This window comes from Peromyscus californicus, unplaced genomic scaffold, assembly GCF_007827085.1.
Source record: "Peromyscus californicus insignis strain IS unplaced genomic scaffold, ASM782708v3 Scaffold_20__1_contigs__length_68692818, whole genome shotgun sequence".
In the NCBI taxonomy this organism is placed as follows: Eukaryota; Metazoa; Chordata; class Mammalia; order Rodentia; family Cricetidae; genus Peromyscus; species Peromyscus californicus.
The window spans coordinates 40,505,244-40,529,277 of NW_026294503.1; the positions used below are offsets into that span (position 1 = coordinate 40,505,244).

Consider the following 24,034-nt stretch of genomic DNA (forward strand, 5'->3'; position numbering starts at 1 on the left):
CAGGGCAGGCCCCTGGGAAAATTCCAATGGGGGTGGGGTGGGGAATAGGGAGGGGATGAGGATCCATGCATACTAAACACAGTGATTCCCACCCATACTGGGATCAGAGCTGAGGGGAGCAGGTATCTGCCATCAGGGCATCAGGTAAACAACCTCATCTCCACCCCAGGACCATCAACCCTGGCTTAGCTGGACCAGACTCAAGCAATCTTTCCTGTAGGGCTGGGAACAGTATGTGCTGGGCCTGGGAGGGGTGTATATAGCCCTGGGAACACTGTGTACCTCCAGTATTGATGCTGTCAAAGGCAGCCAGGGTGGCCACACCACCACCACCCCTACATTTCCTGAAGGTTGCTGTCACTCTTTGGAAATTCTCACCATCTCAGACCTGGGTGTATGTGGTCCTGGAAGAGGAGGAACTAGGCTCACAGGGAGACTGCTTGACAGAGCCTAGGCCCATGGGAGGAGGGTGTAGTAACAAGTCTACTTCTCCCTGCAGAGTCCTGGAAGGCCCTGGCCCTCACCAGGTCAGAGGGCCCCTGGAGGAAGCAGCTGGCGCCTGGAGGTAAGCATATGGCCTGCAGAGGGTGGGACCAGAAGCAAGACCAGAGGAGATGTTGACCCTGGCTTGGGAAGAAACCATGCCTGTGAGAACTTAGGAACAGGTATGGGGATAGAAGTGCAGGTCAACAGAAGGCTGGGTAAGTTCCCAAATGCTGGGAAGGAAGACAGTTCAAGGGGAGGCTAAGAGGCACAGCATGCGCATGGCTGAGTCATCAGAGAAGTGTCTTCAGCAGCCCAGAAGGGACCACCTGTTGGTTATTTGTGGTGCTCTTACCCTGCGAGGAAACATCACGAAACACGACAAAATCCACTAACAAGAGTTTTATTAAGATGAGGGAGACAGACAGATGTGCACAGGCCTGTGGAAAAGACACGTGAGTAAACATGGAGCCGGGAATCATGGCGGCAGCTTATAAAGGCTGGGCCGTGCCTTCGCACACAGGCCCATGTGGCTATTCCACACATGTGCGTAGATCACATAGTTGTGCTGCGTGCTTTACACAACCAAGCAAAGCCACGGGGTCCTGGTCACGTGAGACATTTTAATGACTAGGCGGAAGTGACTAGGTTCCGCCGGGCATGCATGACCATGCCCAACCATGGGGGCGTGTTGTGAATCCATATCACCACCTATGCCATGCACTTCCCTTTGCCTTTATGAGTCCTGGCCCTTGATGGTCACCTCACCCTAGGAGAAAGATGAGGTTAGACAATCTGAGGAGCTGGCACTCATCAAATATTCATTTCAAATGACCCCTGGAGATTGGCCACTTCTCCCATGCCCTATGGATGACCCAGGAATCTGAGACTTAGACAAGTTTAGGAGCTGGCCCAAGCCACAAGACAGACAAACTTCCCAGGGCTTGACACTGACTAGACTCCTGTCCAGCACCCAATGCCTCCCTCCATACCCCAGGTGAGGGACCAGGACTCCCCAGTACCTAGCTCTCTCATCTGCAAACTCCTCTGGAGTTGGGGGAATCTGCTGCACCTGGGGAGAAACCCAAAGCCATCAATCTGGTCCATGAGGAGTCCAAGGCCTCACACAAAGTACCCTGCAGGAGACAGTGGCTGGAGCTAATGGTTTTGCCAGGCAGAAGCCAGGCCAGGTAGACCGTAGCCAGTCCCAGAAGGCTCTCTGCCTCAAAGTCAACACCTATCTAGGTGCAGAGGGCCAGGGACAACACCTACCTTCTGTAGCCTCATCAGGGCCAGGGAGCAGTAGGGAGGCTTCGGGGCAGGGGGTAACTCAGAAAGAGATTGAAGGGGAAGGGGGTTACTAAGGGAACAGCCTGTCAAAAGAAGAAGAGGCCAGAGCAGCAGAAGCCTGGGCCAGCAAGATCAAGGATAAGAAGTGAGAGGAAAGAGTGGTTCTCAGAGCTGCAGCTGGACAGACCACGCTCCCATCTGAATCCTCTGCAGCAGGACTCCACTCAGGTGGAAGGTGACTGGCCTGTGGCCCTCAGATAGAGTCCTAAGCCCTTGTGGCTGTGCAGCCAGGGTCCCTAGAGGTTTGTGATAGGTGCCTATCACACACATCAAGATCACATCAAGCCCCCCCCCCGACAATGCTGAGGCCTGGAGGCCCAGGAGCCAGGACAGGACCAGGTGGTTCCTGAGGCCAGCACTCACCTTTTGTAGTCCCCACCAGGCAATAGGAACAGCTGAGGTGGGCAGGACACCCAAGGCCAATATAGTAACTTCCCCTTCCTCTCTGTCCCCGGAGGTCCTTGAGGGAAGTGATGTTCCTGGCCTGGCGCCGCCTGTAGCTGAAGACTGATACGAGGCCCATTGTTTGAGATTAGAGCTGGCAGGGACCACGGGAAGCCCCCAGTAATGCCCTGTGTCCCACTTACTGCAGACCCAGAACCCCGAGTGAGGGCAGCGCCAGTGGACAGATCAGCCTGCGCCAGTGGACAAGGACAGCGTCAGTGGACAGATCAGCCTGCGCCAGGATGAAGGCACTCAGGGTCGTCCTCCTGGTCTTGCTGTTGAGTGGACAGTCAGGTGCGGGTCACCTCAAGAAGGGGTTGCCCAGTCCATGAACCCCTTATCCTAGGGACGAGGAATAGGCGTGGGGAGGAAGATGGGGGGCCTGGGGCTCCTTTCTTTTGCCAGCTGCAGGCTTGGCTGCTTCGGCACTGCAGGGGTGGGGGTGGGGAGAATTCTCTCTCCTTGTATAAAATAAAAAGGATATGGAAAAGAGGGCGTGGTAAGATCAGGACTTAGTGCTCAACCCTGGGTGTGTCCTCTGCATCTGGATATTCGAGGCTCACAGATGTCCCTGCACCACCAGGGTGGGCCCAAGAAGAAGATGGAGATGTGGACTTGGGGCCAGAGAGCTACGGCTACGATGATGACTATGAAGAGGAGGAAGAGGAGACCAACATGATCCCTGGAAGCAGGGACAGAGGTACCCACCCCAGCTGAGGGCCCAGCTTCCCGCTCTGCACAGAGCATTCCTTCAGCACTTACCTCCTGTCCCAAGGGTAAAGCAGAGCAAGCTGCTGGCATTCAGGCCGGGAGCCCAGCATGCCCACACCACACACAGGCTCTCCCCTCAGGCTTCAGCGTTCTCCACCCTGAGCTGACACTCGGGTCTGCTCCTCTTAGCCCTCTCTGCTCTGCTTCCCATCCCTTCCTGCTTCCTTAGCCCTGGGCTCCACCTTATCTGACCCCCACGTTCTGTAGCTCTTCTTAATAGCTCGAGGCACAGGCTCCTGCAGGAGGGCTGATGGGTGACTGGTGGTGAGGGCAGGTGCTCGGGGATGGCCCTGGAGGACCACTCTCAGCCTAAGCTGCCCTGCTGTCCACAGAACACCTGCAGTGTTACACCTGCCAGGCAATACACAGCGGGGAGAGCTGCAACCAGATACAGAGCTGCTACCACAAGACCTTCTGCACCACATTCATCTCTCATGGCAACACTGGTGAGCGTATGGCAGCAGGGGCGGAGGGGGGGGCACACCCAAAGAGGGGGTCAGAGAAGGAGCCTGCACTGACACCCGTGCCCCGCCCTCACCGCCTCTTCTCCACACCCCCTAGACCAAGGTCTCCTGACTACCTACTCCATGTGGTGTACTGATACCTGCCAACCCATCACCAAGACGATATCTGGCACCCAGATGACACAGACCTGTTGCCAGTCCACCCTGTGCAATATTCCACCCTGGCAGAGCCCCCAAGTCCAGGACTCTCCGGCTGGTGGGGCAGGCAGCCCCGTGGAGGGTGGGGTCAAAAATCCTCAAGATGGCATTGCAGGGAGACCCCTGGATGTCGGAGTCAGACATCCTCAAGGTGACAGGGTTGGCCACCCGCCCCAGGTCAAGTCTGCCAATCCTCAGAGTGGTGGGGCTAGCTTGCCCAAGGGCGGCAGGAATAACCAGCCCCAGGGCAGTAGGTCAGGATGCCCTCCAGGCTGGCCCAAATTTGGTGATACAGCCCTCCTGCTCAGCCTCCTCACTAGTCTATGGGCATCAGGGGCCTGAAGACTGCCTGCCCTCTTCCTAGCAGGATACCCTGGCCTCCCCCCCGACACACACAACCAGCTTCAGAGAATAAACTTGAATTTCTTTTGCAACCCAGCCAGTTGTAGCTCCTCTGCCCTCAGTTTCACCCCTCGGGCCTCCTTGCCTTTGTCTGTCCTCTGCCCACGGGCAGCAGTGTGGGTATCACCTCAGCCTCCGGTCCAGGTGTCTGTTGCCCGTGCTCTAGGGATGTTCAGCCTACAGGGGCCCCGCCCGCCCGCCCAGCTGCACAGAGCTCCTAACAAGCCTGTAAGTCTCGTTCTCTTCCTGAATTTGCCAGCATGAAATTCTTCCCCGGAGCCACCACCTAGATAAACTCAGTCCTTTCATAGGTGTGAGGCGCAGGGTGAGCCTCCAGCGGCTTGGGGGGGGGGGGTCTTGGAGGGAGACCAGGAAAGTTGTGGGACTGAGGTAGAGCGAAGGAGAAGGAAGGAGGGAGAAAGCAGGAGGAAGGCCCAGCTGCTGAGTGGGGGATTCCCCAGCTGCAACCTGGCCAAGAAGTCCATCCTCTTCTGGATTCCAGGCCCTCTCTCCTAGCCCAGGCCTCCAGGAGCCCAAGATGGAATGCAGGTCTGGGAATAAAAAGCCCCATGGGCTCCAGAGGTAGAGAAATGGATAGCATATCCATTCTTGCCTGGGCGGGTGGGTACCTTTTCTGGCTGGGGAGAGGCACCTAGCTGTTGGGCAGGTGAGCATCTCCTTGATAGGGAGCCTGGCTGCTTGACAGGTGGGCAATCCTTGACTGGGTATGGCCCCTATCAGCTGAGCTCTTGGCTTCCCTGACAGCATCAAGCTATTCTTTCACTAGCAGTTGGTGCCAGGGCAGATGTCTGGGATGAGAGAGAAGGGTACACCTGGGCCAGTGCTGACTTGTACCTCAGTCTCCCTACTTGTGCAGCAAAGAGTGAGCCTTAAGGGACTCTTAGGTCCCTGTAGCTCAATGTTATAAGAACTAGAAGTCTAGAGTCCTTTCCTAAAAGTCAAGTTTGTTCACTGGCATGCAATAAGAAACCTCTACTGACCAGGCGGTGGTGGCGCACGCCTTTAATCCCAGCACTCGGGAGGCAGAGGCAGGCGGATCTCTGTGAGTTCGAGGCCAGTCTGGGTCTACAGAGTGAGTTCCAGGAAAGGCGCAAAGCTACACAGAAAAACCCTGTCTCAAAAAAACCAAAAAAAAAAAAAAAAAGAAAAAGAAAAAGAAAAAAAGAAAAGAAAAGAAACCTCTATTGGCCAGGCAGTGCATGCCCTTAATCCCAGCACTTGGGAGGCAGAGGCAGATGGATTTCTGTGAATCTGAGGCCAGCTTGGTCTACAGAGTGAGTTCCAGGACAGGCACCAAAACTACACATAGAAACTGTGTCAAGAAAGAAAGAAAGAAAGAAAGAAAGAAAGAAAGAAAGAAAGAAAGAAAGAGAGAGAGAGAGAAAGAAAGAGAGAAAAGAAAAGAAAGAAGGAAAGAAAGAAACCTCCACTACCCACCATGTCTCCTTTCCCTTACTGATAAAGCATCAGTGGCTGGCTGGGCCATCCAAGGATAGAGCTCTTGGATGGAGGCGACACCGACTTTGCACCTCAAGGCACCTACCTCAAGATACCCTTTCCTAGGAGGGAAGTCAATTCCCTTGTTGAAGGTATCTGTCTTGGTTTTCCTTTGCTCCCATTTTCACGCATGTTCATACACATAGGCTTGCACTATACACGGGCTTCATTACTCACACAGACACAGCCTTTGACTGGTACACAGCTGAGGAGTCAGACTGCCTGAGTTAAAATCTTCAATCCACCCTACCAGCTCCATGATCCCTGGGACCCACATGCGACTCATCTCCTCTGTGAGGTGGGACTGCAGTGTAGACTCACTGAGGTGCCCCAAGCCTGACTATCCATAGCACACTTAGGACTCATGCTCTATCAGCTCCAGCAGCTCCAGCAGCTCCATCATCAGCTCCAGCAGCTCCAGCAGACCCAGCAGACCCAGCAGGGTATGTGTTTATTGCAAATGCCCCAACTGTGCCAGCTCTGGTCTCTCCAGACCAAAAGAACCTTCATTAACCACTCCCAATCTAGAAACGCTGGACACATTATTTCAGTCTGAAGTCACTGCTGTAGGGCCTCCCCTGCCTGGGGCTCCAGCCTCACTGTCTTCTTCCAGGGTCCCCTGGTTCCTTGCTCCGGGGGAAGCAGGAAACACAGCTGAAGCTGGGGACTATGCAGGTGGCACTGAGCACCTCTAGTGGCTTCGAAAGGAGCAAGGAACAACTTGGGAACAGAGAAGCCTATCTTCCAGCAGCACCCATCACTACCACTGTCAGCCCTCCTGCCCCACCACACACACACACACACACACACACACACACACAGCATTGTCATGAGCCACTGGAGCTCTAAGGCAGGGGTGTGCAGGTGAAGATAGGTGTGGTCAGGACACACACACACACACACCCCGCCCCGACAAAGGAGACTAGAAACTCGGACGAGGGAATCTGCTTCAAGGTCACATGGTGGTGACTGCGGAACCAAGACTCATTCCCGGGAATTTTTGCTATCTGAATGACGACTACAACGACGTCACAAGCTGTCAAGGGAGGTGAAGTCAACAAGAGGCTGCTGCCCCAGAGGCTAGGGGAGCCAAATTGTGCAGCAACTTCCTATAGTTCCATGTGGGTCAGAGGTGCCAGCCACAGTCCAAACATCCTAGACCCTGTCTCAGAGCCCAGTGCAGGATGTCATCCCAAGGAAGAACAATAGGATGTGAGGGAAAATGCCTAATCTTCCAGCCAGCTGGGGTGGGGGTTGCTGGGTCCTGACAATGTTCCCATCTGGGGCGGTTTCCTAAGGCAGAAGGTCACGGACTCAGTAACTTCCCCACAAACCCAAGCTTATGCTGCAGAGCTGGGGGAGGGGGTGGCCCAGATCAGCTTCAACCCACAGTACTCCTGCATGCGGGTCTCCAAAGCATGACTTGGATCTTAAATGTCCTCCGGGGGCTGGTGTTGAAGGCTTGAACCTGTGGCACTGTGGAAAGGGGTGGAACTTTTAAGGGGAGTATGTGTGTCTGTATGTGTATCTGACTGTCTGTCTGTCTTAGTTATTTTTCAGTTCAATTAGGGACACCATGACCAAGACAATTTACAAAACTATTTATTAGGGCTTACTGTTCCAGAGGGTGAATTCATGGCAGGGAGCATGTCAACAGGCAGGCAAGCCAGGCACTAAAGCAGTACCTGGGGTTTATATCTGATCCACAAGCATGACACACAGAGAGGTAGCTGGGAATGATGTGGACTTTTAAAACCTGAAAGCTAGCCCCCAGTGACACGCCTCCTCCAACAAGGCCACACCTCCTAATCCTTCCTAAACAGTTCCACCAACTAAGGACCAAGCATTCGAACATATGAGCCTGTTTGGACCATTTTGCTTTTAAACAGTCTCCCACTGCAGCTCCCTGGCCTATCAGCCATGACATCCACACACAGGATAATAGTAGGGGCAATGGGCATCTAATACCCACACACCGTCTCAGCCTGTGCCCACAGCCACAGGCACAGGAAGTAAAGATCCCAAGACTGGAGGGAGGACCTGAATGCAGACGGACTGGAGGTACAAAAGACACCAACAATAAGCAGGACTCAGCCCAGCACCCACTTAGGGATGGCTCCTCCCACTGAGGGATGGCTCCATACCCACTCTGAGGGTGGGGCCAAGGTTGCCCTGGGAAATGAACAGGCATCCTGGCGTTAAAAGGTTTCTTCCTTAGTGTACCTAGCTTTTATTTTTTTTTAATTATTTTTGATTATTTGGGAATCTCACATCACGCACCCCAAACGTGCTCACCTCCCAGTCTTCTCATGACCATCCTCCTTCCCCCATAACCTCCCTCCCCACCACCAAAAGAAAAGACAAGTCCATTTCGTGTTGTCTATATATTCGCTGGAGCATGGTCAAATTCCTAGTGGCCATCCCAAGGGAGGAGAAGACTTTCTCTGCCTGTATCCAAGCTAGAAGACATCAGCGGAGGAAAGCTATGCCGAGGTCAGAATGGGGTGAGACTAGCTTTCTTCCATGCCCACACTACTACCAGAACTGCAATGCTGTGGTCAGGCGAGGGTCGGGGCCAGGTCTCCCATGGGAGGCAAGAGCAAGACCAGCTCTCCTGCACCCATGGACATTAACATGGCTTCAGGAGTCAGCCCCAACCACCGAACATCCACATGGGCTTCAATGGTAACACTGGCCACAGGCATCAATACAGCCCTTGGCCATATCAGGACCATTGTCCCACTCATGTCCCTCAGTGGCTGCACAGACCACAAGCCTCAGCATGGTCTCAGGTGGTTCCGCCTGCCACTCACATCAGGATGACCTCCCCGAGGCAGCAAAGCCTGAGGACATCACCAGGGCATCCGGCAGCGGCACATACTACCTATGTCCACATGGATCTCAGGCTTCATCGAAGTCTGGGGCAGCCACATGGACCACTGACACCAGCATGGCCTCCTGTGGTATCTCAGACCACAGTGGTCCTTCCAGGGGGTTCAATCCAGAAAGTGAACCTTTCCTCATCTCAGACTTCCATCATTGCCCACAGCCAGGGAGATCCCACAGTCGGGAGGATTCCACAGCCAGAGGGATCCTGCCGCCAGGCAGCAGGTTTGGGGGCTGAGTCTGCATCTGCATAAGCTCCAAGCTATTGTCCACCATCCCACTGACCCTACTGGACAATGACAGCATGTTGATCTCAGCCCTCTTTCTCACCTGTCATGGCCATCATGTCTCCAGTTCTGCCTTTCTCCATAGCACACACACAGCTCCACTTTTCCGTATTTCTCACCTCTCCACCACATAATTGTTCTTTGTAGTGGTGTACCTGGCTGGTGCTTCCTTGGGTGGCTTCCGTAGACCAGGCTGGCCTCAAACTCACAGAGATCGCTTTGCCTCTGCCTCCTGAGTGCTGGGATTAAATTAAAGGTGTGCACCACCACTGCCCGGCTGTGCCTAGCTTTTTGTCTCTTAATTCTGTGGGAAATGTAAAGAAAACGTACCATCTTTTCTAGCAAAGGGTTAAATAAGACAAGATTCCATTTTTAAAAAATTATGAAGGAGCCATTGGCAGAAATTCAAATCCCCTCCCCAGGGTCATTTCTTGAATCAAATATGTGCCCAAGGATGTGTTCTCTTTTCAAAAATTGCACTTTGCTATCAGCTGCACTGTTCTAAGTCAGTCAATAGCATAAGAGTTCAAGGCCAGGCTCTGACCACTCAGAGTGAAGTACGGGACCACTTTGCATTAGGAAAAAAAACCCAGAGGGACCTCTGCTGTGTGTGCTTGCCTGCTGGATTTGACATGGACACACACCCTTCTGTAGACGAAAAACATTCTCAATTTTATTATTATATGTGTATGCATGTCTTGTCTGCATATATATGTATGTATGTATGTATGTATGTATGTATGCATCACATGAGTGCCTGGCACCCTAAGAGGCCAGAAGCTACAGGCAGGGAATAACAGGAGGTTGAGAGCCACGGTGTGGTGCTGGGACTCAAACCCGGGTCCTCTGGAAGAACAGTTCTAAATGGCTGAGTCGTCTTTCCAAGCCCCAGAAATAAACCTTTTTGCCTTGTGTGGTCATTTTCTTGGGACTCCAGACTCATTTCTATCATGTTTCAGGTTTCTCAGTGATATCTTTGCCTGTGTGAGCAAATTAGCAGGCAGCCTTCGAGTTGTGAAACTGTCCTTACCTCTGTTCCATCTCCAGAGGATCCTGAAATGAGCCAGGTAGCTCTCTCAGCCAAGCGGGAGTCCTTGTTCCCTCAGAGCATTATCTGCCTCAGACCTTGGGCACTGTTATGCCCAGATTGGGACCCCAAAGACAAACCACCACAGACCTTAGGTTCAGAATGCAATTAGCATGGTTTATTTCTGTTTGTTTACAAGCCGCAGACAGGGAAGCTCATCCAAAGCACTCACTCGCAGTCGTGAGGCCAGGAGGAACTTGCTTTTTCTTTGTGTGGCTAGCTTTTTAAAGGCAAAATCCACAAGCCCTTCAGGGGGGTTGGGGGAGTTTTGCACGGGTGCAACTCGGATTGGTTTATCTTTATCTCTGTTCTCTTTTAATTGGGTGAGGGTATGTAACCTTTGAATTTACTGGTTGGTGGTTACAATTTATTACTTTGGGGGCAGTCCAGCACAAGTCCCAGGCTTTGTGCTTGAGCCACCATGGGGGCTGGCTGGTCAAGCACGTCCTGCACATAACTCTAAGTTGGTGAGGGGGCCCCAGAAAGTAAACATCTGGCTAAACTTTGAGCAGTCTTTTGTTCATGGCCCTCCCAGAAACTGCTTGCTCAAGTCTCAGGAAACTGAAATTGAGGCCTGATCTCTGAGAGAAGACTGAGCAGCCTGTTATGGCATCTGCTTGGTCCTTTCAGGCACCATGCTCACCTCTTGGACGTCTTCAGTGGACGCCCCTCCTTCAGGCAACCCTCCCTCAGGTCTCTCTTCTCCCCCAGCTTCTAAGTTTCTCCGCCTGGCTGACAGCCATAGCTTTAGGGTGATGAGAACTCTACCCCAAGTGAAGAGGGCTGATGACAGTTGGCTCCTGATCTGCCTAAGAAGCAGAACATCTGCCAGAGCCCATCATACTCTGAGTCCGCTGTGGGCCCTTCCTGGGTGCTGGGCTCCTGGGAAGACTTGGAGCTCTCAGCAAAGATGCTCTGCTCCACTGAGATGAGGCCTCAGTTCACTTAGCTTGAGCCCAGAACTTCGATTTGCTTTCAGATGCCAGGAACAGAAAATGTAACCGATTTTTTTTTTTAAATGGATACTTTGACCAGTTGGTCACAGTGGCTTTTGTCTATACTCCCCACTTGGGAGTTTGAAATGGGCAACATAGTGAGACTTCATCTCAAATGAACAAACAATAAATAAACAAAATGGAAACTTTGCTGTGCTTCCAAACAAGCATCCTGGGTGTCTGCTAACTGACCTGTGACCCTAATAACCCGCCCGAGTGCGGTTGTCACTCTGGGTAGCCTGTGCCCCAATCTCTTCATTCATTGGGTAGCCTGTGCCCCAATCTCTTCTCATTCAGTGGGTAGCCTGTGCCCCAATCTCTTCTCATTCAGTGGGTAGCCTGTGTCCCGATCTCTTCTCATTCATTGGGTAGCCTGTGTCCCGATCTCTTCTCATTCATTGGATAGCCTGTGCCCCAATCTCTTCTCATTCAGTGGGTAGCCTGTGTCCCAATCTCTTCTCATTTGGTTGTATTGGGTCAGGAACAACTCTAATGACCAGGTCTTACCTTAATTGCCTCTGTAAAGAGCCTTTCTCCAAACACAGCCACACTATGAGATGGGATGGGATGGGATGGGACAGGATGGGGTGGGATGGGATGGGATGGGATAGGTAGGAGTTCATTGTGACTTTCGAGGATGCCATTCAGAACATGACAGAACTCTTGGTGTTTGGTCAAAGGCCTGGTCTGTCAGCAACAGGGAGACCAGGGAGATAGACACATTATCAGGTAGAGGGACTGGTTTCTGGGAACTCCTAAGTATTGAGGCCGCAGATCACACTCGGCCATCACACACATGCCCAAACCCATGCACACCTGTCTGGTTGGGTGACCGTAAAGATGGTTGGTGGTCTAGGAGTCTTGAACCTCAATAGGCTGGTGCAGATGCACAGTCCAGGCTGGGAAAAGGTACACCCTTGGCCTGAGGGGCTGGGTGGGGGGCTGTGAGCTGCCTTGAGCTGCCTCCACACGACACTCCCAGTCTCATCCCTGGGTTCCTAGGCTGAGAGATGGATGTGGCCTGGCTCTGGTAGAACTCAGTCTGCTGGAGACGTTGTAATAAAGAGGAAGATATTAGTTCCCTGGCCAGTTGTACCCAGGAGAAGCAAGCCCAAGGCTGCAGAACAGTCTCTGAGTGGTCTCCAGAAGGTACCGGAGCCCAAGTCCCTTAATTCCTTATGTGTGGGCCCATGGTAACCTGCCAGCTGGGGCAAGGTGGAGGATGTCCTTGGCCTAGGTCCAGGCCTAGATTGGCCCAGTATTACAGAACTTCCTTGGGGTCTACTGGCAGATTCAGAGGGTCTCCCCTCCATGTAGACCCTGAGGACATCCCCCCAGATTGTGTTCAGGGTGTTTGTACCCTGTCTTGTGACTCCCCACATAAAAAAAAAATAACTGTTCACTTCAAATAGGGAGGGAGCCAAGAGACCAAGGAAAGGTCCTGCCAAGTTTAGCTTGGCAAAATTTACAAATGAGTCTGTTGGGGTTGCACAAGGACCTGAGTGACTCACAGGCAGCTGCACCCCTAAAAAGTCTAAACCCCTAACTTTTTTTTAACCTCTTCTACACTTTAGCATTTCTAAGATGACATGCAGCTTGGGCAGGAGGAATGGCAGTTGGAATCTCTGGACAGGTATCTTGTGACCCTCCCTCAACCGAAGAGGGAGCGGTAACGGCCCAGTGTTGTAGATCTGGCTGCCTGCTGTACAGTTCAGCCTCCTTTGTCATCCTCGTGTGCTGTGGTAAAACACCACAACCAAAACCAGCCTGGTGAGGGGAAGATTTATTTGGCTTACGTGACCCCATCACGGTCCACCATGAAGGGAAGTCATGGCATGAACTCAAGACAGGAACCAAGAGCCAGGAGTTTAGGATACGAGTTATGTTATTTACCGGCTTGCTCTCCGCAGCTTTCTCAGCCTGCTTTTTTATACAACTCAGGACCACCTGCCCAAGGGTGGCACTGCCCACCATCAGAAGCTAGGTCCCCCCACATCAATCATTAATAGGGGAAATGCCCCATAGACCCCCCCCTATAGGTCAATCTGGTGGAAGTATCTTCCCAGTTGAGTTTCTCTCTTGTTGAGTGACTCTAGTTTGTGGGAAGTTGACACAAATCAACCAACACATATGACTTTGGCCCAAGATCCCCTGCAGGTCACACAGCTATTCGACTCCATGATGGTACAGGTCACAGCAAGTTCAAAAGAAATAGCTGTGCTCAGGGCTGGAGAGATGGGTCCGGGGTTAAGAGCACCAACTGCTCTTCCAGAGGTTCTGAGCTCAATTCCCAGCAACCACATAGTGGTTCACAACCACCTGTAATGAGATCTGGTGCCCTCTTCTGGCCTGCAGGAACACATGCAGGCAGAATACTGTATACATAATAAACAAACAAATAAATAAATAAATAGCTGTGCTCCATCCTTCCTCCACCTCTTAGAGTGTATCTCTGTCCTCTTCCACCAGCTCTCTGAACCTTAGAAGGAGAGGAATTGTACATTCTCTTCTACTCAGGCTGGGCACTGTATGCCACGGCACTACTGTACATAACAGCAACAGACTCTGTCTTATTCAGGGTTTCTATTTCTATAAAGAGATACCATAATCATGTCAACTCTTCTAAAAGAAAGCATTTGCTTACAGTTCACAGATGTCGTCCATTGTCATCATGGCAGGAAGCATGGCGGCACACAGGCAGACGTGGTGCTGGAGAAGGAGCTGGGAGTTCTGCATCTGGATTGGCAGGCAGTAGGAAGAGATAGTGAACCACTGGGCCTGGCTTGAGCTTCTGAAACACCAAAGTCCAACCCCAGGCCGCACTTACTCCAACAAGACTACATCTCTTAATAGCGCCACTCTCTATGGGCCTATGGGGGCCATTTTTATTCAAGTCACCACATCCTCATTCCTAGAACAATGATGGAGTAATCCAAGCCAGTGAGCAAAGTCTCACAGACAAAAGCTACTGTATTTCAAGGGATTCCAAGAAGTCAGTCTAATTTGTGGAGACAGAGAAGACACAGTCCGAGGTATATATGCTTGACTTGAGAGGGCCAGTTGTCCACAAATTCAGCAGTCCAACCACTTATGACTCTCTGCAGTAACCTCCGTGACTATAAAAAGCATTTTTACTGGACAGTCTGATAGCAGCAGTCATCTATGGGTGCAATCACAGATGTTTAGAGGGTAATTTGATGGGTACATCACATACTTCCAACTCACAAGAGCAAGGGCCTTCATTCTGGGGCCTATGGCATCGCTAGCCACAGGTTTTTGTCCTGGCTTACAGTACCAGTCATACTGTGACGTGGGCCTTACGTTCAATCTGAAAGCAGATGTTTGTGCCTCTGACAATCCTACCACTTTGTGTCAGTGAGCACATTGCCTGGAATGCTGGGATTGCAGCAGGTTGGGTTTGCAGCCATGCAGGACTCTTGGAGACAGTTCTCTAGCAGCCTGCACAGCACTTTCTGATGCTAGGAAAGCAAGCCAATAGGGAGGAAGCTTCCTGCTCAGTCATAGGCTAACTTCTAGGTCCTGCAACCAGAGCAAAGTGGCGCCTCTAGTTCTAGTGTAGTATGACCAGTCGTAATAGCAATACCCCATATGGTAGGGAGGACCCCAAGAGCCTCCCAGGCCAACAACACAGGGGAGTGATCAACCCTGCCACTGGGGTTTGAATTCAATAACCTTCTTATTATGGGGATATTTCTCCCCAGACCTCTAGGGTGCGTTCTGCATTTAAGTCTTTAACCGCAATTATAGTAACCCATTATTTCAAACACCCAGCCTCTGTAGTGTTACAGGGCAGGTAGATGTACCACTGGACTTTCTCAGGCTAGTTGTGCACATCAGCGTTCATGACTGCTGGTTTTCCGAGGCGCCCATATGTAACAGAGTTGGTTATGACCCTTGCTAATGACATCACCGCTGTTTACATGGTGACGCTTGGAAGAGACCCGTGGCAGTTGTGCAGACGAGCTGACATTTGCTTGCCCCTCTAGCAGACATAAACCCTATGACGTCTCCTTGCCAGTCCCATAGGGGACAGGTAGATTGTATATTTGTCTCATCATAGTGCATATTTGCCAAGGTTCTAATGGGAAGAAGACCTCAGGTGTCGAAAGAGCATGCAGAACATTTCAGGAGCTGCTGGCTCTTCTCCAGCCTTTGTTGGCTCTCCAGTGATCAGACTTAATGTGAATCCAGTGAACAGCTTCTTGTGGTACCCTAGGCAGACGACCTGAGTTTTGCAGTTTGGTAAAGACATCTGATCTCTAGTTTCCAGAAAGGCACAAGGGGCTGCGTGCTGCCACATGAGGAACCACTAAGGTTCTGTCATCTGTCCCTTTCACATCTGCTGTCCTCACGATTGCCAACCTGGAGCCTGCCAGTTCTCTCTTCCCCACTGGCGATTGAGTACAGCCCCGTTGTCAGCAGGTGACGTCACTGGTCAGGTCTCAAAGCTGGCACCCTTCCCATCGCTCTTAACTCAGTTGTGAGCTTCCTCTGACCTCTCTTCTCTCCAGCCACACAGTGAAAACATTTCTTCACATGGCTGCAAACACCCATTCCCGCCCGGTGACCTTGTTTCTATCATCATCCATGTGTAAGCATTGACAAGGACGAGAAGTGTCATCAGCACCTTGCCTCGCGGGGCTGTTGGTTCAATCACTGGGCAAAGCTGGGTGGTATTGGTGAGAGGCTTGCAAGCACCATGCCATGTTACTGGAAACGTGTGCCACCTTTGCAGGGTTGCATTCTGTGCCACCCTGGAAAGAGGTTTGACCTTTCAGAAGGCCTTCCTTCATCCTGGGCTTTTATCTGGTACGCCGCCCTCACTGTCACTGAGATAGAACCAGCAATGATTCCGTCTGTCACGATGCTTTGTACACAGCCAGCAACCACTGTTCCGGCACTACGTACTGAGCTCCTATCTTTCTCACGACTGAGACCAGCACTCTATTAGGACCATTTCACTCGAGCTATTTCTTATGTAGCCTTCTGAGCTGCTGGTGACTTCTAACATGAAGGAACACTGGAGGCCTGAGACACACAGTTGTTTAGTTTTGTCCTATCAAAATCTTGCTGGGCGGCGGTGGCGCACACCTTTAATCCCAGCACTCGGGAGGCAGAGCCAGGTGGATCTCTGTGAGTTCGAGGCCAGCCTGGGCTACAGAGTGAGTTCCAGGAAAGGCTCCAAAGCTACACAGAGAAACCCTGATTCAAAAAAAAAAAAAAATCTTAAAGCCTTCCTGGGCCTTTCTGTCCCAATCCCACATGGCACCTTTTCGTCAAGTTAAACCAAGGATGATCAACTCAGGCAAGATGCAGCATGAAAACATTTCAATGTTCCAGAAGCCCCAGGAACATCTGAAGCTGTGTATACCTGTATACCTGCAGGTACAAGCTGCTCTGGGATGTTCTGAATGACCACATTAAGTATCATCCACATCTCACCCTACCATAAGATGCCCCAAAATCTCACACCTGGGCCTGGGCCTGGGCCTGGCACCTGGAGTGGATTGGTTTCCCAGCCTTGGTCCTAAATTTGAATGTATTTACAACTTCCAGGTGCTTTTCTAAATCTGGAAGACACTCAGATCTGCATCCTATCATCCATATAGTGAAAGCTTCTTTTGAAGATTTTTTAAATGCCTATTCTTTTTTTTTTTTTTTTTGGTTTTTTCGAGACAGGGTTTCTCTGTGTACTTTGCGCCTTTTTCCTGGAACTCACTTGGTAGCCCAGGCTGGCCTCGAACTCACAGAGATCCGCCTGGCTCTGCCTCCCGAGTGCTGGGATTAAAGGCGTGCGCCACCACCGCCCGGCTTAAATGCCTATTCTTAATGTAATGTGCATGGGTGTCTCATCTGTCTGTATGCATGTCTGCACACCATTTACATGGCTCGTGCCGGGAGACGCCAGAAAAGGACCTCAGATCCCCTAGAGCTGGAGCTACAGGAGGTTGTGAGCCACCCAACACGGGTGCTAGGAACCAAACTGAGATCCTCTAAAAGAGCAGTACTCCCTTTTTGAGTCATCTCCAGACCCTTCAAGGGTACTTTTAAAAGTCTTAGCAGGGCCGGGTGGCAGTGGTGCACATGCCTTTAATCCTAGCACTGAGAAGGCAGAGGCTGGCCAGCCTGGTCAACAGAGAAAGTTCCAGGAAGCCAGGGCTACACAGAGAAACTCTGTCTCAAAAAACAAACAAACAAACAAACAAATAAAAAGTGTTAGCAAGGTCCAGTACAGCAGAGAAAGATCCGGTTATTTGGATCAAGTTGTCCTGTCAAAGAGCAATGTTGAGTACAGTGGTATGGATGTGGGATTGAATCTCCGTAACCCACAGTCTTCTCCATCAACCCTCTGACTTCTACTTACTTGCTTGCTTGCTTAGTTTTAGTTTATGTGTATGAATATTTGCCTGTACATGCACCACATACACCCTTGGTGCCTGGGGAGCTGGAAGGGGATGTCAGATCCCCTGAAACTGGAATTAGCTGATTGTAAGCTGTCATGTGGGTGCTGGAAACTGAACACAAGTCCTCTGGGAGAGCAGGCAAGGCTCTTAACCATCTCTCCAGGGCCCTGCCTGGTTTTGAAAAGACTTTGCACTGAGCAAATAACCGCCTTTCCTAGTTCCCTGATGGTAGCTGCGACCAAGGCTCCCACGTCGCCTTTGCAGTTCACACTACCAGGAGAACTGCCCTCTGCCCCACAGTGTTGTGTGACTCTTCCTGGGGAGAGGTGGATACACATCTACTCACTCCAGACAGGATGTCAATGACAGACCAAAGAAAGAAACCCTCACTTATCCAGAGGGCCTGTTTCAGTTCCATGGGGGCTCCTCAGCTATTGGTTCACAGTTCATGTGTTTCCACTAGTTTGGCTATTTGTCCCTGTGCTTTTTCCAGTCATGGTCTCAACATCTCTCGCTCATACAATCCCTCCTCTCTCTCACCAATTGGGCTCCTGGAGCTCCACCTGGGGCCTGGCCATAGATCTCTGCATCTGCCTCCATCAGTCACTGGATGAGAGTTCTACCACGACAGTTAGGGTGTTCGGCCATCCGATCAGCCCTCATGGAACTGGATCAGGCCCTCTGGATAAGTGAGATAGTTGATTACCTTGAACTATTTAGGAGGCCCCCAGGCAGTGGGACCGGGACCTGTCCTTAGTGCATGAGCTGGCTTTTTGGAACCTAGGGCCTATGCTGAGACATATTGCTCAGCCTTGGTGTAGGGAGGAGGGGACTGGACCTGCCTCAACTGAATCTACCAGGCTGAGCTGAATCCCCAGGGGAGACCTTGCCTTGGAGGAGGTGGGAATGGGGGGCTGGATTGGGGGGGAAGGCTGGGGCGTGGGAGGAGGGAGGACAGGGGAATCCATGGCTGATATGTAAAATTGAATTAATTATAAAATAAAATTTAAAAAAACACCAACAAAGAAAAAAAAAAAGAAAAAAGAAAGAAAAGAAACCCTCCACATCTAATTTAGTGAACCAGTGAGCTGTCTGGGGTTACTTACAGAAGCAGGGATGATTCAAAAGGAGTTACATCATTAAAAATCCCACCCCCAACACAAGAGACAGCTCCCCAACGTTGCATCCTGGAGCTCTCTGTACAACTTACAGGTAGCTTGGCCCAGTGGAAAGTCTCCTCTCACTTGTTTAATGCTTCTGCAGCCTTGAGCAGGACCTTGTGACTCTTACACATTTTGTTTACTACCTGAGTCTTAAGAGGCTTCCTCCCTTCTCCTCCCCACTTCCCCCCCCCCCCCCCCCCCCCCCCCCCAGACAGGGTTTCTCTGTGCAGCTTTGGTGCCTTTCCTGGAACTCACTCTGTAGTCCAGGCTGGCCTCGAACTCACAGAGATCCACCTGCCTCTGCCTCCCGAGTGCTGGGATTCAAGGTGTGTGCCACCGCTGCCCGGCCAGTCTTCCTCCCCTTTTTAGGAAGGAATGTTCCAATTCAGAGGAAACAGCTAGACACAGCAAATGGGGCTATGCAGGTGCCCTCCAGCAGCATGCCCGCTCCTCGTATATTTTCTTGCTAAGGAGAAATACAAAAATATACTCTTGAGGGGTTGATTGCCTAACCTTAGGACAAGCTTAGTGTTTTTCATGTGTACTGTCCTACTTCCATATCCAATCACTACTGCCATTGCCTCTCCATGTTTGGGGAGGTTCTCATGAATCAAAGCACATCCAGGTCTAGCACCCATCAAAGCTCAAATGTTTCGCACATCAGGATTCAGCATGGAGCCTCCAATCACCCTGAATGGCCCCTCACTTGTAGGAACTCTTAGTCACCCCCTCAGAGCCCTGCGGTGGTTCCCACCCTGGAGATTTCAGCAGAGAATATGGTGGGACCTATCAGCCATGGCCACGTCACTTGATAAAGCTCCTTCATTTTAGTTATGTTAGGGTCCTCAAGAAGTCCCTTAAAAGACCACCAGTTACATACGCAATCAGCAAGACAGTTTATTAAAAACTGCCAACATGTTGGGTTAGCAAATGGAGACCCTGAGAGAAGCTCGCAGGCTCCTTTTAAGCAGGGTTAGGGGAATTCCAGGGAGGAGAGATTAGTCTGGGGGCTGATTGGCAGGTTTTTATGGGTTTTTATGGGTTGTTACAGAATTGGTGGGAGGCTCTAGTGGTTAGGGACTTTCCAGTGGCAGGGTAGGAAAAGCTATCTTTAGCTAGCAGAGGGTTGAGGGGTGCCTGCTGAACTAGGTGAAGGCTGTGAGACGCCTGTGGATCGGTTGCCCCTGAGTAACGGTTTTCCCGAGAACTGCTTGCTCAGCTCCAGCCAGCTCCAGCAAACCAAAACTAAGGCCTGGTCTCTGGCAGGGCTAGTAGGAGCTTGTCTGGCTCCCTGGCTCTCTCAGTTAAACAACAACAATTCCTGAAATTAAAGTCATTTAGTTCCCAGTGACTTGCTTTTCTTGATTCTTGGCGCTCTCCAGCCTACCAACCCAGGTAACAGTGGCCATGATGCTTATTAGCCACCTGCTGATCTTTTACCCACCACGTGCCTGATTTCCTCAGCTACCCCTAGCAACAGCCAATGGCGGGCCTAAAAGGGGACATTTCACTTCTCTTCCTCCTTTCCCTTTTCTGCTCTATAGTTACCTCAGCTTGGAAGCATCTGGGCCCTCTGCTTCCTGCACTCGATCTGCTCTCCGCAAGTCTCCTTGCAATAAAACTTGTCACCATGTGAATTCTATGACTGGATTCACATCACCAGGCTTCGTGGCAAGCATCTTTACTTGCTGAGCCCTCTTGCTGGGTCTAGACGATTTTCTTTCTTTCTTTCTTTTTAAATAAATCTTTATTTATTTATTATGTATACAGTCTTCTGCTTGGACACCAGAAGAGGGCACCAGATCTCATTACAGATGGTTGTGAGCCACCATGTGGATGCTGGGAATTGAACTCAGGACCGCTGGAAGAGCAGCCAGCGCTCTTAACCTCTGAGCCTTAATGCTCTTAACCTCTGAAAATCTAGACGATTTTCGTAACATTTCTGGAACAGTTGGCTTTCTTGAGAGAGAGCATTTTCTGGCCCAGGTGAGTGACAGAGCCATTTGGATTAACTCTGAAGGGAGGGGATAATGGCTTTTTACCACAAAGCTCCCGCTAGATAGCAATGTTATGATCTTTGGAGCAGTACAGAATAAATGATCACGTCTCCACCCAAGGCAGAATAAATGATTCAGATCTTCTATTCTTTTGACCAAAAATCATGTTAATAACCCAGGTGTAAAAGAATGAAATAAAAATACGTAAATAATTCTATAAAAATAGCCACTCTTGGAATTAGGGAGATAGTCCAGGGTTCAAGTGCTGCTTGCTATGCAAACACAAGGATCTGAGTTCAAATCCACAGAACACAAGTAAAAAGCTGGGCGAGCTTGCACATAACCCCGGAGCTGTGGGAGGACGAGGACAAGAGGATCATTGGGGCTTCCAGCCAACCTAGCTCCAGGTTCAGTGAGAAACCCTGTCTCAAGGGAATAAGGTAGAGCATGACAGGATAGGATGCCTGATGTCATCTTCCTCTGACCTACACATGTGCACAGGGCACCCACGTACACACACACACGCTCATATAACACACACATGCACACACACACCTTTTTTTTTTTTTAGTTAAAAAACAAAGCTGGGCATGGTGGTGGCACATGTCTTTAATCCAGCACTCAGGAGGCAGAGACCAGTGGACCTCTGTGAGTTCGAGGCCAGCCTGGTCCACAGAGTGAGTTCCAGGACAGCCGGGCCTACACAGAGAAATTCTGTCTCAAAAAAAAAAAAAAGAAAAGAAAAAAGAAAAGAAAAAACAAAAATCGGGCTGGGGAAATGGTTTAGTGGGTAAAGCCTTTATTGCATAAACATGAGGACCTGAGCTGTGACCCATAGAACACAAGGAAAAGCCAGATGTGGTAGCACATGTCTACGATCTCAGTGTTCCTTTGGCAAGATGGGAGGGGCGACAGGAGACTTCCCAAAGGCTTATGGGCCACCTAGCCTCACATATGCAGCAACAAACAACAAAAAAAGCCTGTCTCATACAAGATAGAAGGGGAAGCCCAACACCCAAAGTGATCCTTTGACCTCCACATGTATGCCAAGGTACACGTGTGCTCATCCTCACACAAACACAAAGAAAGAAAGAAAAAACACAAAGAAAGAGGATCCCCAGTAGTAGGATGGGGACAGCCCCCCAAACCTGCCGGTTGACCGCCCTGTATATGCACTTGTTGAGAAACAACAAGCCAAGAACTCCCAACTGCCCCAAGGACTTTAGCTCAGCTTGGTCCTCACTGCTGAGACTGTCAACTCCATCTGTCCATCTCTTTGCCCATCTGGACACAGTTCTGCCCTTCGCCCCTTCTGCCTCCACAGTCTTGGGTCTCCTCTCACTTCCTTAGCTCCACTACACCCTGCAGCTCCCCTGAACTCTAACTCTGGGACCTGGCTCTGCCTGTGTCTCTAGCAGCAGCTCCTCAATGGGTCTTGTTTTTTTGTTTTGTTTTTTTAAGTTTATTTTATGTGCATTGGTGTGAAGGTGTCAGATCCCCTGGAACTGGAGTTACAGACAGCTGTGAACTGCCATGTGGGTGCTGAGAATTGAACCCAGGTCCTCTGGAAGAGCAACCAGTACTCTTTACCACTGAGCCATCTCTCCAGCCCCCTCCCCAACAGGTCTTGTTATCTCACCCACCAGTGACTCTGCATCTCTGTCAGCTGCCTGCCTCTACCTCCACTGAGGCCTCTTTGAATTCGGCGGCAGCCTCTTTAATCCTGTTACAGCCATTCTGAAACCTGCCCTGTAGATAGACGACAGGTTGATAGAGAGATGAGGGCCACAGTTCCAGACATAACTACCGTGTTCCATTTGAGGTACAATCACGGAGAATTAACATGAGTAGTTACAGTGGGAATAAAAGAAGCTGTGCCTACTGGAGTCACTATCAAGGCAAATCAGGACCCCTTGACATATGCAACTTGTCAGTTTGTTATTCGATACATTCTGACATTGTGAAAAGACACAGATGTGTTCACCTGTGTTTCTGACATTCTGTACTCATGACAAATACCCACTCTGGGGTCACTTGCTCCTGTTCTTGCCTGGTCCAAGAGTTAAGCTCCACTGACAGGGATAGAGCCCAGGGACTTGAACCCTCTGGGCTCCCTGGAGCCTTCTTGCCTCCCAGGACAGGAAGTGGTCATTTAAGCTGACCTTACTGCTCTTTACTGGGCTGTAAAACCCTGGGGGTGGGGGGTGTTGTCCTCAAGGCAGATGATTCTAAGGAAGGAGACTCATCACCATTGCCCTTCCAAGGACCCTGTGGTTTGTAGAAACCAGTGACACAGGGACAATCCATTGCCACTGGGGAGGTCCAGTTGTTACCCCAATCCTCTGTATCCAGGTTCCCTGACCCGTCCTGCGGGCCAGGTTATTGGGGAGACCCGAGGAGGCACCTCCTGAAAGATCAATGGGGGCGAGAGAGAAGGGAGACCAGGCGCAATAAGGGAAGACAGAGTCAGTCTGAGTCGCGACAAGGTCTCGTTTATTGACTGGGTATTGAGGTTTATAAGCAGGGCTTCAGGCAGGGAGGGGGAGCAGAGAGAGAAGAATGAAAAATTCCTGAGGAAGGGTGAGGTCGCTTTGGTCCCAGGCCCCTGCAGCTAACTGATTAGCACGTACTATAGGAAGTTGTACAGCCCGAGGTTAGGCCAGGAACCTGTTTTTTGCAAGGTTTGATAAAGTAAGGAAGGTCACACAAAATTCAAGACGCAGCTGTCCGGGGTCAGCCCCCAACAGTTCCCCCCCTTTTCTCAAAAATGGATGGGGTGGCTAGGGTCTGAGAGAGCCCCTGTCTTAGGCTACACAGGGGGCTTCCCACGCTCGGCAGCGTGCCATGTTGAGCCGGTCTCGACGACCTCTGTCCGGCATGGGCCCTGTACTATTCCCGTCATTGGGTACCCTCTAGCAAGACCATGGGGACGTTAGGGCCTTAGGACACTGAATCTGAGTCTTTGATGGGGCTCCTGGCTGGCCTCCTCAGAATCTACTCTGTGATAATGAATCGAGACGTGTCGTGGTAAGGCCGAATTAATCTGATTTTTGATAAACTGAGTCAACCGCTGAAAGGCCCAGGGACCAAAGGTAAACTCCCTTTTTCTTTGGGCTAGCCTTTCCCTTAATTTTTCCATCGATTCCCTGACAATACCAGTATGGTCGGCATAAAAGCAGCATTCTTCCTTCAAGGCTGCACATAATCCCCCCTCCTTTAAAAATAGTAAATCCAGACCTCTTATGTTTTGTAACACAACCTCAGAGAGTGAGGTTAAAGATTTCTCCAGAGCAGAAATGGATCTTTCTATGGCCTCTAGGTCAGTAGTCATAGCCATTTGTAACTGCATAAGGTGGTTGCTCTGCATGAGGGCAGTAGTTCCTGTACCAATTCCTGCAGTGATGCCCCCAACACCTAACAATAGGGCAATAGTCATAGACATAGGTTCTCGAGTGTATCTGTCTCTCTGCTCAAAGAATTCCATATCAGAGACTAATTGGACCAGAACATAAGAGTTTTCCCATTATCAATGGCAAAGCGAGCTTCTCCTTATTTAGTTTTTGC

At 50.7% G+C, this 24,034-nt stretch overlaps 1 protein-coding gene across 2 annotated transcripts; it reads left to right on the forward strand.

The window, feature by feature from the left end:
• Positions 1 to 2,440: 2,440 nt before the first annotated feature.
• Gpihbp1 (glycosylphosphatidylinositol anchored high density lipoprotein binding protein 1) lies at positions 2,441 to 4,074 on the forward strand. Of its 2 annotated transcripts, none has more exons than XM_052747451.1 (4): positions 2,441 to 2,577; positions 2,861 to 2,977; positions 3,381 to 3,494; positions 4,019 to 4,074. In XM_052747451.1, exons 1-4 carry the CDS (start codon positions 2,520 to 2,522, stop codon positions 4,072 to 4,074), a joined length of 345 nt encoding a protein of 114 aa, XP_052603411.1. In that variant the 5' UTR covers positions 2,441 to 2,519. The 2 variants fall into 2 exon arrangements, with proteins under 2 accessions (XP_052603411.1, XP_052603412.1); XM_052747452.1 differs by having other exon boundaries at positions 3,610 to 4,065.
• Positions 4,075 to 24,034: the final 19,960 nt, after the last annotated feature.

Excerpts from the sequence above, each read along its gene's own strand:
- Gpihbp1 (XM_052747452.1), top strand. The coding sequence starts at position 2,520 with ATGAAGGCACTCAGGGTCGTCCTCCTGGTCTTGCTGTTGAGTGGACAG. Across the intron at positions 2,578-2,860 it reads GAGTGGACAGTCAGGTGCGG|GGTGGGCCCAAGAAGAAGAT; the intron begins GTCACCTCAAGA and ends CTGCACCACCAG. Across the intron at positions 2,978-3,380 it reads CCCTGGAAGCAGGGACAGAG|AACACCTGCAGTGTTACACC; the intron begins GTACCCACCCCA and ends TGCTGTCCACAG.